Raw genomic sequence first — 16,200 nt, 5'->3', positions numbered from 1 at the left:
TCAGCCAGGTACAACGTTGTGGAACGCTGCGGATAGCAATGGCATGAATAGAGTGGACATGATTCCTTATTCTACATGTCAGAGGCATGGTTGTTTTATTTTTCTGCGTGTTCTCAACCGTTGTGTACTGCTAAATTTGCCCCAGTCTCTGTTGAGCAAAGTGAGAGCGCTGGTTTCATCAGCAGAAACCCGCGAGTCACAAGGTTTCCCAGTGACTGAAAGGGAGGGACGGGCTGCCCATTGAATGAATCCAACGCTGGACAGGATATGAGATATTTTTTTGCATGACTAAGCCTACTCTGAGTTTGTTTAGTTTCTGAATGCCATTTTGTAGGGAATCGTCGTCTTCTGCTCCCGAGCGAAAGTTGTAAAACGCGTCAACATTTTTTACTATATGTATGTTAATAATGTTTAAAAAATAATTACTCTTGAATTTTTTTATTACTTTTGGCGCCACCCAAAGTTTTTTTTAATGTATGCAATGACGTCATTTGACAGTTTTGGGAGGCTAGCTTCTTGACGGAGGAACAAAGTGAAGCACAGCGGATGGTTTATGTGCAACAGCCTACTAAACAAGTAAGATTTGGTTATTTTCAGTTTAAACCTACGTTAATGTATAACTCGCTGTAAAATAGAAAGTCACATTTTGTTGACATGTTTCAACAATTTGCTGGGATCCAAGTCAGGCATCTGATGTCTTTGTGCTAACAATCAAGCTAGCTAGCGTGGCTATTTTCAGCGTCATCGGAGCAGGCCTGTGTAGGCAATTCAACTCCAATTAAATTATACAATTTGGAAACATCTCATTAACCTTGTATTAAACAACTGTCTAGTTTTGTGGAAAGCCAAATAGCTTGCAAGCAAGCTACATAAGCTTAAGTACGTTTTGTTAGTTCGCTAACTTTAGCTGTAAATCATCTAGCAAGCCAACTAACGTTAGCTGGCCACTATAACATAGCTATTTAAATTCTGAAGAAATACCCGGCGGCAACAAGGGCTAAATCTCGCTTGTGGTGGATTTAATATCTTACCTACTCAATCTCTGGTTAGGTAGTTATGTGGCAGTCTGATGTTTTGGTAGTGAGAAACTGCTATTTCAAAATAGTGTGTCACTCAATACACTGTCTGATGCTACTGTGTGACCTGGCACCATTTGTGGGACTTGGCACTGTCTGACCCGGCACTTTGTGTTTGTTCCCTGGAACTCCCCTGTCTAAAGGCGTGAGGAACAGAAAATCGATTAAACCAATGATTGTACTAAATGGCTAGATAGTGTTTGCTACTATGGGTATTTGAGCTCGTCCGCATGGATCGTGAAATAAGTGTGTGGAGTCATTACCTTTAACAGGTACTGTTGTGATTTCAAATCATACTTAGCACTAAAATAAAATACATTTATAAAGCCCCTTTTACATCATTATAAATCTGACAGCACTTCTCTCCAGTTATGACTGGGCATTTAGCTGTTAATATGTAACTTGTGACACAGTTTAATAGGCCTATCTTAGGACAAACTTGACCGATAAGTTTGGTAATAGTATTTTCACTACTTGGCCAAAAGTGTGTGGACACCTGCTTGTCGAACATCTCATTTCAAAATCATAGGCATTAAGATTGAGTTGGTCTCCTCTTTGCTGCTATAACAGCCTCCACTCTTCAGGGAAGGCTTTCCACTGGATGTTGGAACATTGCTGCAGGGACTTGCTTCCATTCAGCCATGAGCATTAGTGAGGTCGGGCACTGATGGGCGATTGGGTCTGGCTCGCAGTTGGCGTTCCAATTTATCCTGATGGTGTTGAGGTCAGGGCTCTGTGCAGTCCAGTAGAATTCTTCCATACCGATCTGTAACCATTTCTATATTGACCTAGCTTTGTGCAAGGGGGCACTGTCATGCTAAAACATGAAAAGGCCTTCCCCAAACTGTTGCCACAAAGTTGGAACCCCAGAATCATCTAGAATGTCATTGTATGCTGTAGATTTCCCTTCACATGAACTAGCCTAGCCCGAACCATGAAAAACAGCTCCAGACCATTATCCATCCTCCACCAAACTTTACAGTTGGTACTATGCATTGGTGCAGGTAGCGTTCTCCTGGCATCCGCCAAACCCAGATTTGTCCGTCGGACTGCCAGATGGTGAAGCGTGATTCATCACTCCAGAGAACTCCTTTCCACTGCTCCAGAGTCCAATGGCGGCGAGCTTTACACCACTCCAGCCGATGCTTGACAATGCGCATGGTGAACTTTGGCCTGTGTGCAGCTGCTCGGCTATTGAAACTAATTTCATGAAGCTTCCTATGTGTGCTGACGTTTGTTCCAGAGACAGTTTGGAACTTCATAGTAAGTGTTGCAACCGAAGACAGACAATTTTTACGTGCTTCAGCATTCAGCGGTCCTGTTTGTGAGCTTGTGTGGCCTACCACTTCGCAGCTAAGCTATTGTTGCTCCAACATAAAGTTGACTGGGGCCGCTATAGCAGGGCAGAAATTTGACGAACTGACTCGTTGGACAGTGCCACGTTGAAAGTCACTGAGCTCTTCGGTAAGGCCATTCTACAGCCAATGTCTGTTTATGGAGATTGCTTGGCTGTGTGCTCGATTTTATACATCTGTCAGCAAAGGGTGTGGCTGAAATAGCCAAATCCACTAATTTGAAGGGGTGTCCACATACTTTTGTATATACAGTGCATTCAGAAAGTATTCCTTTGACGATTTTTTCACATTTTGATAATGACAAAGCAAAAATAGTTTTTAAAAATGTGCTAATTTTGTTTAAAAAATTAACTATCACATTGACGTAAGTCACCTTTGGCAGTGATTACAGCCTCGAGTCATCTTGGGTATGACGCTACCAGCTTGGCACCTGTATTTGTGAGTTTTTTCCCATTTTTCTCTGAAGATCCTCTCAAGCTCTGTCTGGTTGGATGGTGAGCGTCACTGCATGGCTTTTTTCAGGTCTCATCAAATATGTTAGATCAGGTTCAATCCGGGTTCTGGCTGGGCCACTTGAGTACAGTCAGAGACTTGTCCCAAAGCCACTCCTGCGTTGTCTTGGCTGTGTGCTTAGGGTCATTGTCCTGTTGGAAGGTGAACCTTCGCCCCAGTCTGAGGCCCTGAGGGCTCTGGAGCAGGTTTTCATCAAGGATCTCTCTGTACATTGCTCCATTCATCTTTCCGGCGATTCCTGACACCACAATGCTTCGCCGTAGGGATGGTACCAGGTTTCCTCCAGACGTGACGCATGGCATTCAGGCCAAAGAGTTCAATCTTTGTTTCATCAGACCAGAGAATGTTGTTTCTCATGGTTTGAGAGTCCTTTAGGTGCCTTTTGGCAAATTCCAAGTGGACTGTCATGTGCCTTTTACTGAGGAGTGGCTTCCATCTGGCCATTCTACCATAAAGGCCTGATTGGTGGAGTGCTGCAGAGATGGTTGTTCTTCCGGAAGGTTCTCCCGGAAGCTTCTCCCATCTCCACAGTGGAACTCTGTCAGAGTGAATATCGGGCTCTTGGATTGCTTTACGGACAATTCCTAAGACCTCATGTCTTGTTTTTTGCTCTGACATACACTGTCAACTGTGGGACCTTATCTAGAAAGGTGTGCGCCTTTCCAAATCATGTCCAATCAATTGAATTTACCACAGGTGGACTCCAATCAAGTTGTAGAAACATTTCAAGGATTATCAATGGAAACAGGATGCACCTGAGCTCAATTTCGAGTCTCATAGCAAAGGGTCTGAATACTTATGTAAAGAAGGTATTTCTTATTTTTTTAATATATAAATGTGCAAACATAAAAATAAAGGTTTTTGTTTTGTCATTATGGGTTATTGTGTGTAAATTGATGAGGAAAATAAGTAATTTAATCTTTTTAGAATAAGGCTGTAAAGTAACAAAGTTGGGGAAGGGGTCTGAATACTTTCCGAATGCACTGAGTGGACATCATGCTCTATTCTCCATTATTAACAGCTGGATAGGATTTTTAGGCTGTGTCCCAAATTGCACCTTCTGTATATCTCTGTCTTGATAACAAAACTTATAACGACTTTCTCCTCTCCCAGAGTTTTCCCAATACACCTGCCACGCAACCCCCAACAGTCTTCACCGTGAGACCTAAGAGCACGCCACACTGGCAGCAATGTCTTACAGTAAAGCAGACGGCTATCGCACCCAGCCACGGGACTCCAATACCCTCATCCAGACATGCAGCTCCAACATCCAGAAGATCACACAGAACAGTAAGTATTGCTGCAGAAAGAGAAGAGTTGATGTGATGAAGATAATTCAGTCAGTACTTTGTAATGATCTATACATGATGTATCCTATAGCCTACATCAGGGCTGCCCCAACCCTCTTCCTGGAGATCTACTGTCCTGTAGGTTTTCAGTCCAACCCTAATTTAGCATATCTGATTCAGCTAGTTAAGGTCTTGTTGAGCAGCTATTTAGTAGAATCGGGTGTGTTAAAATAGGGTTGGACTGAAAACCCACAGGACGGTAGATCACCAGGAAGAGGGTTGGGCAGCCCTGGCCTACAGTTTAGAGAATGTATATCTTCTCTCCTCCCAGCTGCTCAGATAAAGAGCATGGTGAATCAGCTGGGGACGAGGCAAGACACAAGCGAACTGCAGGACCGTCTGTAAGTATTCTCAAAATGTTTTGCTTGTACATACGCTGATAAATGTATTAATGTACATATAGTACCAGTCAAGTTTGGACACACCTACTCATTCCAGGGTTTTTCTTTATTTTTACTATTTTCAACATTGTAGAATAATAGTGAAGACATCAAAGCTATGAAATATCACAAATGGAATCATGTAGTAACCAAAAAAGTGTAAAACAAATCAAAATATGTTATAATTGAGATGATTAAAAGTAGCCACCCTTTGCCTTGATGACAGTTTTGCACACGCTTGGCATTCTCTCAACCAGCTTCATGAGGTAGTCACCTGGAATGCATTTAAATTAACAGGTGTGCCTTGTTAAAAGTTAATTTGTGGTATTTCTTTCCTTCTTAATGCATTTGAGCCAATCAGTTGTGTTGTGACAAGGTAGGAGTAGTATATAGAATATAGTCCTATTTGGTAAAAGACAAAGTCCATATTATGGCAAGAACAGCTCAAATATTCAAAGAGAAACGACAGTCCATTATTACTTTAAGACATGAAGGTCAGTCAATCCGGAAAATTTCAAGAACTTTGAAAGTTTCTTCAAGTGCAGTCGCAAAAATCATCAAGGGCTATGATGGAACTGGCTCATGAGGACCGCCACAGGAAAGGAAGACCCAGAGTTACCTCTGCTGCAGAGAATAAGCTCATTAGAGTTACCAGCTTCAGAACTTGCAGCCCAAATAAATGCAAAGACAATCTGCAGGACAATAACCCAAAACACACCTCCAGGCTGTGTAATGGCTATTTGACCAAGAAGGAGAGTGATGGAGTGCTGCATCAGTTGACCTGGCCTCCACAATCACCTGACCTCAAACCAATTGAGATGGTTTGGGATGAGTTGAACTGCAGAGTGAAGGAAAAGCAGCCAACAAGTGCTCAGCATATGTGGGAACTCCTTCAAGACTGTTGGAAAAGCATTCCAGGTGAAGCTGGTTGAGAGAATGCCAAGAGTGTGCAAAGCTGTCATCAAGGCAAAGGTAGGCTACTTTGAAGAATCTAAAATATATTTTGATTTGTTTCTTTTTTTGGTTACTACATAATTCCATATGTGTTATTTCATAGTTTTTGTCTTCACTATTATTCTACAATATAGTAAAAAATATATATATATAAAGAAAAACCCTTGAATGAGTAGGTGAGTGCAAACTTTTGACTGGTAATGTACATACAGTACATACACTGACAAACTTGTTAATGTGCTGTATACAGAACAGAATGTGTGTGTCTTCTATGTTACTCCCTGAGAGTTTAGTATCTCCCTTACTGTTCACGTTCTTTCAGGCAGCACATACAGCACTTTACCAACCAGCTGGCCAAGGAGACCAACAAGCACCTGAAAGACCTGGGCTCCGTCTCACTATCTTCAGCACCTTCAGAGCAGGTCAGTGTCTGTTCCAATGAGTTTGTGTGTGGGACGGACATCCCAACAATGACAACGGGAGTACCTTGAGTAACCTTTTGTGTGTTTGAATGGCTCCAGGTTGAAGTTTCCCATAGGTACAGATCTAGCATGCCCTCTTCCCCGATCCTAACCTTAACCGTTAGTGGGGGAAATGCAAAACTGACCCAAGATCTAGGGGGAACTCGGTGTCTAGGGGGGGAACTCGGTGTCTAGGGGGGGAACTCGGTGTCTAGGGGGGGAACTCGGTGTCTAGGGGGGGAACTCGGTGTCTAGGGGGGGAACTCGGTGTCTAGGGGGGGGGAACTCGGTGTCTGGGGGGGGGAACTCGGTGTCTAGGGGGGGGAAACTCGGTGTCTGGGGGGGGGAACTCGGTGTCTAGGGGGGGGAACTCGGTGTCTAGGGGGGGGAACTCGGTGTCTAGGGGGGGGGGAACTCGGTGTCTAGGGGGGGGGGGGAACTCGGTGTCTAGGGGGGGGGGGAACTCGGTGTCTGGGGGGGGGGGAACTCGGTGTCTAGGGGGGGGGGGAACTCGGTGTCTAGGGGGGGGGGGAACTCGGTGTCTAGGGGGGGGGGGAACTCGGTGTCTAGGGGGGGGGGAACTCGGTGTCTAGGGGGGGGGACTCTGTGTCTAGGGGGGGGGGGGGACTCGGTGTCTAGGGGGGGGGAACTCGGTGTCTAGGGGGGGGGGGGGAACTCGGTGTCTAGGGGGGGGGGGGGAACTCGGTGTCTAGGGGGGGGGGACTCGGTGTCTAGGGGGGGGGGGAACTCGGTGTCTAGGGGGGGGGGGACTCGGTGTCTAGGGGGGGGGGGGAACTCGGTGTCTAGGGGGGGGGGAACTCGGTGTCTAGGGGGGGGGGACTCGGTGTCTAGGGGGGAACTCGGTGTCTAGGGTGGGAACTCGTTGTCTAGGGGGGGAACTCGGTGACAGTGACAACTCTTTGACAGGAACAATGTGTTTGAATGACCCATTTCTTCTTCTTCTCAACCCACAGAGGCAACAGAAGATCCAGAAGGACCGGCTGATGAATGATTTCTCCGCTGCCCTCAACAACTTCCAGGCCATACAGCGCCAGGCAGCACAGAAGGAGAAGGAGTCTGTGGCCAGAGCCCGAGCTGGTTCCCGTCTCTCTGTAAGGCTTTGAAAATACAGATAGAACAATGGCTGGAATGCTGAGTATGTCATACCATTGGCAGGTTTTCTATGATCAAACTTCAAGTGATGTCTGGTTCCTCTCTGTCAGGCTGAAGATGGTGCCTCTGAGGAACAGCTTGTGTCTTTTGATAAGTAGGTTCAAGCTTCTCTCTCTCTGAGGAGGATGTTATGATACTTCTCTACTCCAGGATATGTTGCCTGGTTTCTTAAATATTGCTTGTATCTCCTTCTCTCCATACAAGTGTTTCTTCGCTCTTTCTTTTCTGTAGCCAAGAAGATTGGGGTCAGACAACCACACAGACGACAGATGAGGCCATAACAGAAGAGGACTTGGAGCTTATCAAGGAGAGAGAGACCAACATCAGACAGCTGGAGGTCAGTCTGTCCCCCCCGTCCCCCTTCAATCTAAAACAGTGGTTGTGTCCCTTATTACACCCTGTTCCCTACATTGTGCATAGGGTGCTGGTCCAAACTAATGCCCTGGGGAATAGGTTGCTGGTCCAAACTAATGCCCTGGGGAATAGGGTGCTGGTCCAAACTAATGCCCTGGGGAATAGGGTGCTGGTCCAAACTAATGCCCTGGGGAATAGGGTGCCTTTCAGGATGCATCCAGAACCTGGGGACCAGACCAATGCCTATGCTCATCACATTTAAAAACGTTATTTTATTTTATTTACCCTTTATTTAATTAGGCAAGTCCGTTAAGAACAAATTCTTATTTACAATGACGGCCTACCCCGGCCAAACCCTAACCCGGACGGCACTGGGCCAATTGTGCGCAGCCCTATGGGACTCCCAAACACGGCCGGTTGTGATACAGCCTGGATTCTAACCAGGGTGTCTGTAGGGACGCCTCTAGTGACGCCTCTAGCACTGAGATGCAGTGCCTTAGACCGCTGCGCCACTCGGGAGCACATGGCATAAACAGGAACACATTACCTTTCTCATTGAGTTATGTGTTATTTCAGCATTGCCTTTTTATTGAGTTATGTTGTCATTTCAGTCGGACATCTTGGATGTGAACCAGATCTTCAAGGATCTAGCAGTGATGATCCATGATCAGGGAGAGATGATTGGTGAGTTCCGTCACTTGTTGTTGTACTGGAGTACAGTGCCCAATCAGTTTTTTCCTTCATAAAAACAACGCCTCTGAAACATGATTTGAACTCTCTAAAAAAATATAATCTGACCCCAAAACATCTGTATTATAGTATTCATACCCCGTGACTTATTCCACATTTTGTTGTTGCAGCCTGAATTCAAAATGTATTAAATTGATATATTTTCTCACCCATCTACATACAATACCCCATAATGGCAAAGTGAAAACATGTTTTTAGAAATTGTAGAAAATGTATTAAAAATGAAATATAGAAATATCTAATTTACATAAGTATTCACACCCCTGAGTCAATACTTTGTCTTTCTGGGTAAAACATTTGCCCATTATTCTTTAAAAAATTCTTCAAGCTCTGCTGCTGAAAGGTGAATTCATCTCCCAGTGTCTGGTGGAAAGCAGACTGAACCAGGTTTTCCTCTAGGATTTTGTCTGTGCTTAGCTCCACTCTGTTTATTTTTTATCCTGAAGAACTCCTCAGTCCTTAACGATTACAAGCATTCCCATAACATGATGCAGCCACCACTATGCTTGAATATATGAAGAGTGATACTCAGTCAGTGGTGGGCCGTCAGGGCCTGCAAGGCCTTCTCTGCTGACCTAAACATCATCAGAATATAAAAAAAATTTAAATATATTTTCCCACAAATATGTATTAAATTATTCCCCAGAGTAAGAGTTATACTCTTCATTTCATAGCTTTCCTCTTGGTTGCACTGCGTCCAGCCCCAGGTTGAGATTTGGAGGGCTGGTCTTTATGTTAGATCTTTTATCCAATCATATTCAGCCATCATGTGTTGCCAGGGGTCTAAAATCTGCCCTCAGGCCTTCAGAATCAACAGTGCGGGCGCTTGTAGCTTATAGTGAATGGAAATTAAATTTTAGTGTCAACCAATCAGCTTTAGAGTTGGCTATTGTACGCCTGCTGGCTGGCTCCAGTGTTACACAGGAGCCAGCTAGCAGGCGTAGTGCGTGCACGTCTTTTGATTGGATTACCAATATTGAGAGGCAGGTCTATGCAGATCTAGGAAACTGAATTTGATAAACGAATTAATTTGCGTACTACTAAGCTGTTTTCAACCCACAATGGCGGAAGGAGGAGAAGATATCGATTTGGTCGAGGATATAATTATAACGCCATTCTCAAGACGAACTTTTCAAGAAAAGTTAGACATTGTAAGGAGAGGTCGCCCGACGCCACAAAGCCTGTCACAGGCGGGAAAGGGGTTCGTTCACTCGCCACTTTCAAAGTTTCAACTACGAGCGCTGTCAATGGCTCACAGGCTCCGAGAAGCACTGCAAACTGTACTGCTGGGAATGCCTATTATTTGCAAGTGATCGATTTGGTGTTTGGAGCCACACTGGCTTTGCAAACTTGAGTTGTCTAACCAAGGCAGCAACGAGACACCAAAGTACGGCTGGGCACTTACAAGCAATGGTGCTTTTGAAAACTTTTGGGGACACCGGAGTGGATCTACAGCTCAAAGAACAAGCGCGCAGGGCAACGGAGCTGCACAATGAAAAGGTGAAGGGAAATATTGAAAAGACTCATTGATTGTGTCATGTTTTTGGGTAAACACTGTTTACCCAAAAATGTCAATTTGTCAATTTCAAGGTGACGCAACGCCTGGTTATACTGCGTTTCTGTCTAAATGTATAGTGTCTAGAGCCATGGCATCATAATGATGGTAATAAGAGGTGGATTAATTCGGGTGGGACTGTGTAGTACCTCACTGAAGGCCCAGGCCCACGGCACGCCACTGTACTCAGTAATGTGTTGTGTTGGATTTGTCCCAAACATAACACTTTGTATTCAGGACAAAAAGTTAATTGGTTTGCCACATTTTTTGCAATATTACTTTAGTGCCTTGTTGCAAACAGGATGCGTGTTTTTGAATATTTGTATTCTATACAGGCTTCCTTCTTTTCACTCTCAATTAGGTTAGTAGTGTAACTATGTTGTTGATCCATCCTCAGGTTTCTCCTATCACACCCATTAAACTATTTTAAAGTCACCATTGGCTACATGGTGAAATTGCTGAGTGGTTTCCTTCCTCTCCAGCAACTGAGTTAGGAAGGACGCCTATATATTTGTAGTGACTGTGTTATTGAAACACCATCCAAAGTGTAATTAATAACTTCACCATGCTCAAAGGGATATTCAATGTCTACTTTTTAATTTATTTTTACCCATCTACCAATAGGTGCCCTTCTTGGCGTGGCATTGGTAAACCTCCCTGGTGTTTGCGGTTGAATCTGTGTTTGAAATTCACTGCTCGACTGAGGGACCTTAGAGAGATGAGGTAGTCATTCATAAATCATGTTAAGCACTATTATTGCACACAGAGTGAGTCCATGCAACTTATGTGACTTGTTAAGCACATTTTTACTCCTGAACTTATTTAGGCGTTGCCATAACAAAGGGGTTGAATACTTGTTGACTGAAGACATTTGTAAAAATGTCAAAAAACATAATACCACTTTCACATTACGGGGAATTGTGTGTAGGTCAGTGACACAATCTTAATTTAATCCATTTGAAATTCAGGCTCTAACACAACAAAATGTGGAAAAAGTCAAGGGGTTTGACTACGTTCTGAAGGCACGGTACATAGAATCTGCCGTACCTTAAGGCAGAAACAAGCTGAGCCAGTCTGTCTGACCCTCTGTGTTTACACCACAGACAGCATAGAGGCCAACGTAGAGAGTGCTGAGGTCCACGTAGACCGAGGGACAGAACAGCTCCAGAGAGCCTCCTACTACCAGGTAAGACAGAATATCACTGCGGCAGAGTAAGACCCTGTGTCCACTGCTAGCTAGCGATGACTGCCAACAAAATGAGGGAACCCATTCCTATTCAATAGAAGGAAAGCACCTCGCGCCGAACTGTTTGAACAAAGTGTGAACAGAACAATAAGTTGACAAAAGCTGAACATTATGCAAATTCTAGGTGACATAGCAAGATATATAATGGTGCAACTGACCAATCGAGGATCGTTATAGCTTCCAGCTCGTGCTTGTTTGGCTGTTGATGCCATGGAGAAGTGGGTATACTCTAATTTCCAAAATGGCCTGCCCGGTGGTGGAAAGGGGCGCCCTGTGTGAAAAATTCTGAGAAACGGAGACATGTACTCTGAATGACCTAAATCATGGCAATGAGAAATACAATCCACCATGATATCCAGAATGAAACAATAGGCTCAGCCCTTATGGCTGATACGTTAGGCTCGGCCTTTATGGCTGATACGTTAGGCTCGACCCTTATGGCTGATACGCTAGGCTCGACCCTTATGGCTGATACGCTAGGCTCGGCCCTTATGGCTGATACGTTAGGCTCGGCCTTTATGGCTGATACGTTAGGCTCGACCCTTATGGCTGATACGCTAGGCTCGGCCCTTATGGCTGATACGCTAGGCTCGGCCCTTATGGCTGATACGTTAGGCTCGGCCCTTATGGCTGATACGTTAGGCTCGGCCTTTATGGCTGATACGCTAGGCTCGGCCCTTATGGCTGATACGCTAGGCTCGGCCCTTATGGCTGATACGCTAGGCTCGGCCCTTATGGCTGATACGCTAGGCTTGGCCCTTATGGCTGATACGCTAGGCTCGGCCCTTATGGCTGATACGCTAGGCTCGGCCCTTATGGCTGATACGTTAGGCTCGGCCCTTATGGCTGATACGTTAGGCTCGGCCCTTATGGCTGATACGTTAGGCTCGGCCCTTATGGCTGATACGTTAGGCTCGGCCCTTATGGCTGATACGTTAGGCTCGGCCCTTATGGCTGATACGTTAGGCTCGGCCCTTATGGCTGATACGTTAGGCTCGGCCCTTATGGCTGATACGTTAGGCTAAGGGACCAGATAAGCACAGAGTTCAGAAAAGGACCAGCTTTCTATGGTGGTGCGTTACATGAGAACGGGATACTCGAGGAGTTCCTACACTTCACCTCAGCTAAAGGCTTGGATGCTACTCGCTGCTGAGATCAGTATTCTACAACAAGCGCTTGAAGGGAGCAGTCAGTCATCTCTGTATTGTTCCCTTTGCTGGAGGAGAGTTATGGGTTACAAAGCAAGGCCTAGGCTACATTCACTTTCATACACCATGGTTTCCATACATTTCTACCCTAATATTACTATTCTTGTATAACTTTTCTAATCTAGGCTGTAGTCTTTGGCACATTATTTCTGTAGGCTATTTAATCTACGGTGGGAATGGTGGCTACCTGTTCAAGTCAGGGACCTGGTCTAAACCTCATAGCCTGTCCCTTAAACTCTACCTGTCCAATTCAGGGCCCAGCTCTAAACCTCATAGCCTGTCCATTAAACTCTACCTGTTCCAAGTCAGGGCCCAGCTCTAAACCTCATAGCCTGTCCATTAAACTCAACCTGTTCCAAGTCAGGGCCCTGGTCTAAACCTCATAGCCTGTCCCTTAAACTCTACCTGTCCAAGTCAGGGCCCTGGTCTAAACCTCATAGCCTGTCCCTTAACCTCTACCTGTCCAAGTCAGGGCCCTGGTCTAAACCTCATAGCCTGTCCCTTAACCTCTACCTGTCCAAGTCAGGGCCCTGGTCTAAACCTCATAGCCTGTCCCTTAAACTCTACCTGTTCAAGTCAGGGCCCTGGTCTTAACCTCATAGCCCGTCCCTTAACCTCATAGCCTGTCCCTTAAACTCTACCTGTTCCAAGTCAGGGCCCTGGTCTAAACCTCATAGCCTGTCCCTTAAACTCTACCTGTTCCAAGTCAGGGCCCTGGTCTAAACCTCATAGCCTGTCCCTTAACCTCATAGCCTGTCCCTTAAACTCTACCTGTTCAAGTCAGGGCCCAGCTCTAAACCTCATAGCCTGTCCCTTAAACTCTACCTGTTCCAAGTCAGGGCCCAGGTCTAAACCTCATAGCCTGTCCCTTAAACTCTACCTGTTCCAAGTCAGGGCCCAGGTCTAAACCTCATAGCCCGTCCCTTAACCTCATAGCCTGTCCCTTAAACTCTACCTGTCCAAGTCAGGGCCCAGGTCTAAACCTCATAGCCCGTCCCTTAACCTCATAGCCTGTCCCTTAAACTCTACCTGTTCCAAGTCAGGGCCCTGGTCTAAACCTCATAGCCTGTCCCTTAAACTCTACCTGTTCCAAGTCAGGGCCCTGGTCTAAACCTCATAGCCTGTCCCTTAAACTCTACCTGTCCAAGTCAGGGCCCTGGTCTTAACCTCATAGCCTGTCCCTTAACCTCATAGCCTGTCCCTTAAACTCTTCCTGTCCAAGTCAGGGCCCTGGTCTAAACCTCATAGCCTGTCCCTTAAACTCTACCTGTTCCAAGTCAGGGCCCTGGTCTAAACCTCATAGCCTGTCCCTTAACCTCATAGCCTGTCCCTTAAACTCTACCTGTTCAAGTCAGGGCCCTGGTCTAAACCTCATAGCCTGTCCCTTAAACTCTACCTGTTCCAAGTCAGGGCCCAGGTCTAAACCTCATAGCCTGTCCCTTAAACTCTACCTGTTCCAAGTCAGGGCCCAGCTCTAAACCTCATAGCCTGTCCCTTAAACTCTACCTGTTCAAGTCAGGGCCCTGGTCTAAACCTCATAGCCTGTCCCTTAAACTCTACCTGTTCAAGTCAGGGCCCTGGTCTAAACCTGTCCCTTAAACTCTTCCTGTTCCAAGTCAGGGCCCTGGTCTAAACCTCATAGCCCGTCCCTTAACCTCATAGCCTGTCCCTTAAACTCTACCTGTTCAAGTCAGGGCCCTGGTCTAAACCTGTCCCTTAAACTCTACCTGTTCCAAGTCAGGGCCCAGGTCTAAACCTCATAGCCTGTCCCTTAAACTCTACCTGTTCCAAGTCAGGGCCCAGGTTTAAACCTCATAGCCCGTCCCTTAACATCATAGCCTGTCCCTTAAACTCTACCTGTCCAAGTCAGGGCCCAGGTCTAAACCTCATAGCCCGTCCCTTAACCTCATAGCCTGTCCCTTAAACTCTACCTGTTCCAAGTCAGGGCCCTGGTCTAAACCTCATAGCCTGTCCCTTAAACTCTACCTGTTCCAAGTCAGGGCCCTGGTCTAAACCTCATAGCCTGTCCCTTAAACTCTACCTGTCCAAGTCAGGGCCCTGGTCTTAACCTCATAGCCTGTCCCTTAACCTCATAGCCTGTCCCTTAAACTCTTCCTGTCCAAGTCAGGGCCCTGGTCTAAACCTCATAGCCTGTCCCTTAAACTCTACCTGTTCCAAGTCAGGGCCCTGGTCTAAACCTCATAGCCTGTCCCTTAACCTCATAGCCTGTCCCTTAAACTCTACCTGTTCAAGTCAGGGCCCTGGTCTAAACCTCATAGCCTGTCCCTTAAACTCTACCTGTTCCAAGTCAGGGCCCAGGTTTAAACCTCATAGCCTGTCCCTTAAACTCTACCTGTTCCAAGTCAGGGCCCAGCTCTAAACCTCATAGCCTGTCCCTTAAACTCTACCTGTTCAAGTCAGGGCCCTGGTCTAAACCTCATAGCCTGTCCCTTAAACTCTACCTGTTCAAGTCAGGGCCCTGGTCTAAACCTGTCCCTTAAACTCTTCCTGTTCCAAGTCAGGGCCCTGGTCTAAACCTCATAGCCCGTCCCTTAACCTCATAGCCTGTCCCTTAAACTCTACCTGTTCAAGTCAGGGCCCTGGTCTAAACCTGTCCCTTAAACTCTACCTGTTCCAAGTCAGGGCCCAGGTCTAAACCTCATAGCCTGTCCCTTAAACTCTACCTGTTCCAAGTCAGGACCCAGGTCTAAACCTCATAGACTGTCCATTAACCTCTTCTATCGAGAAGCAAAATGTAGAGGCTAAACTGTACAACTCATGAGACGTGGGAATAGTTCGGAGCGGTCCGGTGCTGAAACCTTTGATCCGTCTTTCGCCGGGTTCAACCAGCGCCGGGCCACATTACCTACCCTGGGTGCTGAATAATATAGGTTTCTTCTATGTTTTCGCACTTTTCACATCCATATATTGCCAACTATTTTACTGATTTGCATTTGTGTAGGCTACGTTGTGCATGATTGATAAGGCGTGTACCCTCCACTACACTACTTTGATACACGTCAGTGGGGATTGAGAAGTGAGTTTACATCAAACACCACTGAAAAGAAAATGTGGGTATACGACGTAATACCCTCCACTACATCACTGAGAACGACCTAGCATGCTGTGGGTTTGCTGCTTGAATAAAAACTGCCCACATAGCGTTGAACCGTCGACTCGAGCGTTTCAGGTAACATTAAATGAATCGGTGCCATGCTGTTTTCTGCACCTCGACTGTCACCAACCTGCCATCCCTCTGCTCTGTCTCTCCCCTTAGCAAAAGTCCCGTAAGAAGATGTGCATTCTGGCTATGGTCATGTCCATAGTACTGACCATACTAGGCATCATCATCTGGCAAGCCACCAAATGAGAAGAGAGACAACCCTCCTCTTTTTCACATCTTTATTTATTTAATTCCCCCCTCCAACCTGAAACATCAGCCCGGGATGGATCCCCTCCAACCTGAAACACCAGCCCGGGATGGATTCCCGGAGCGATGCCCAGCTAGCTCACTGTTGCCAGGGTCAGTGGAGTGGCATCAGGGCAAAGGGATGGGTCTGGGATATGTAACCTGACATTCCCTACCTGAGCTCAAGGCCTCCAGCTAACCTCCTGTCTCATTTACCCTGAGACAAGGCAGTAGTATTCCTATTCAAATGTCGAGTATTGGTGTAAAATGGGGCTGGAGAGTGGATTAATATAAAGATATTCTGTTTAATTCTACTTGTGATATTTACTACACTAACATTCATTGTATTTCCAAACACACATAATTGTTGTTATTAATATTATTGTTGATGAACTATTATATAGCAAATGGGGACGG

General features: G+C 45.9%; 1 protein-coding gene across 1 annotated transcript; it reads left to right on the top strand.

Annotated features, from left to right (window-relative positions):
* The first annotated feature begins 28 nt into the window (after window positions 1–28).
* On the top strand, window positions 29–15,837 carry stx12 (syntaxin 12). Its single transcript, XM_038971434.1, has 10 exons — window positions 29–576; window positions 4,058–4,234; window positions 4,565–4,634; window positions 5,950–6,049; window positions 7,063–7,200; window positions 7,312–7,355; window positions 7,493–7,598; window positions 8,227–8,299; window positions 11,024–11,106; window positions 15,652–15,837. Exons 2-10 carry the CDS (start codon window positions 4,135–4,137, stop codon window positions 15,742–15,744), a joined length of 807 nt encoding a protein of 268 aa, XP_038827362.1. The 5' UTR covers window positions 29–576; window positions 4,058–4,134; the 3' UTR covers window positions 15,745–15,837.
* The last annotated feature ends 363 nt before the right edge of the window (window positions 15,838–16,200 follow it).

Source organism: Salvelinus namaycush, chromosome 32 (genome assembly GCF_016432855.1).
Source record: "Salvelinus namaycush isolate Seneca chromosome 32, SaNama_1.0, whole genome shotgun sequence".
NCBI classification, from domain to species: domain Eukaryota; kingdom Metazoa; phylum Chordata; class Actinopteri; order Salmoniformes; family Salmonidae; genus Salvelinus; species Salvelinus namaycush.
This window is presented reverse-complemented; position numbering and strand designations above follow the sequence as displayed.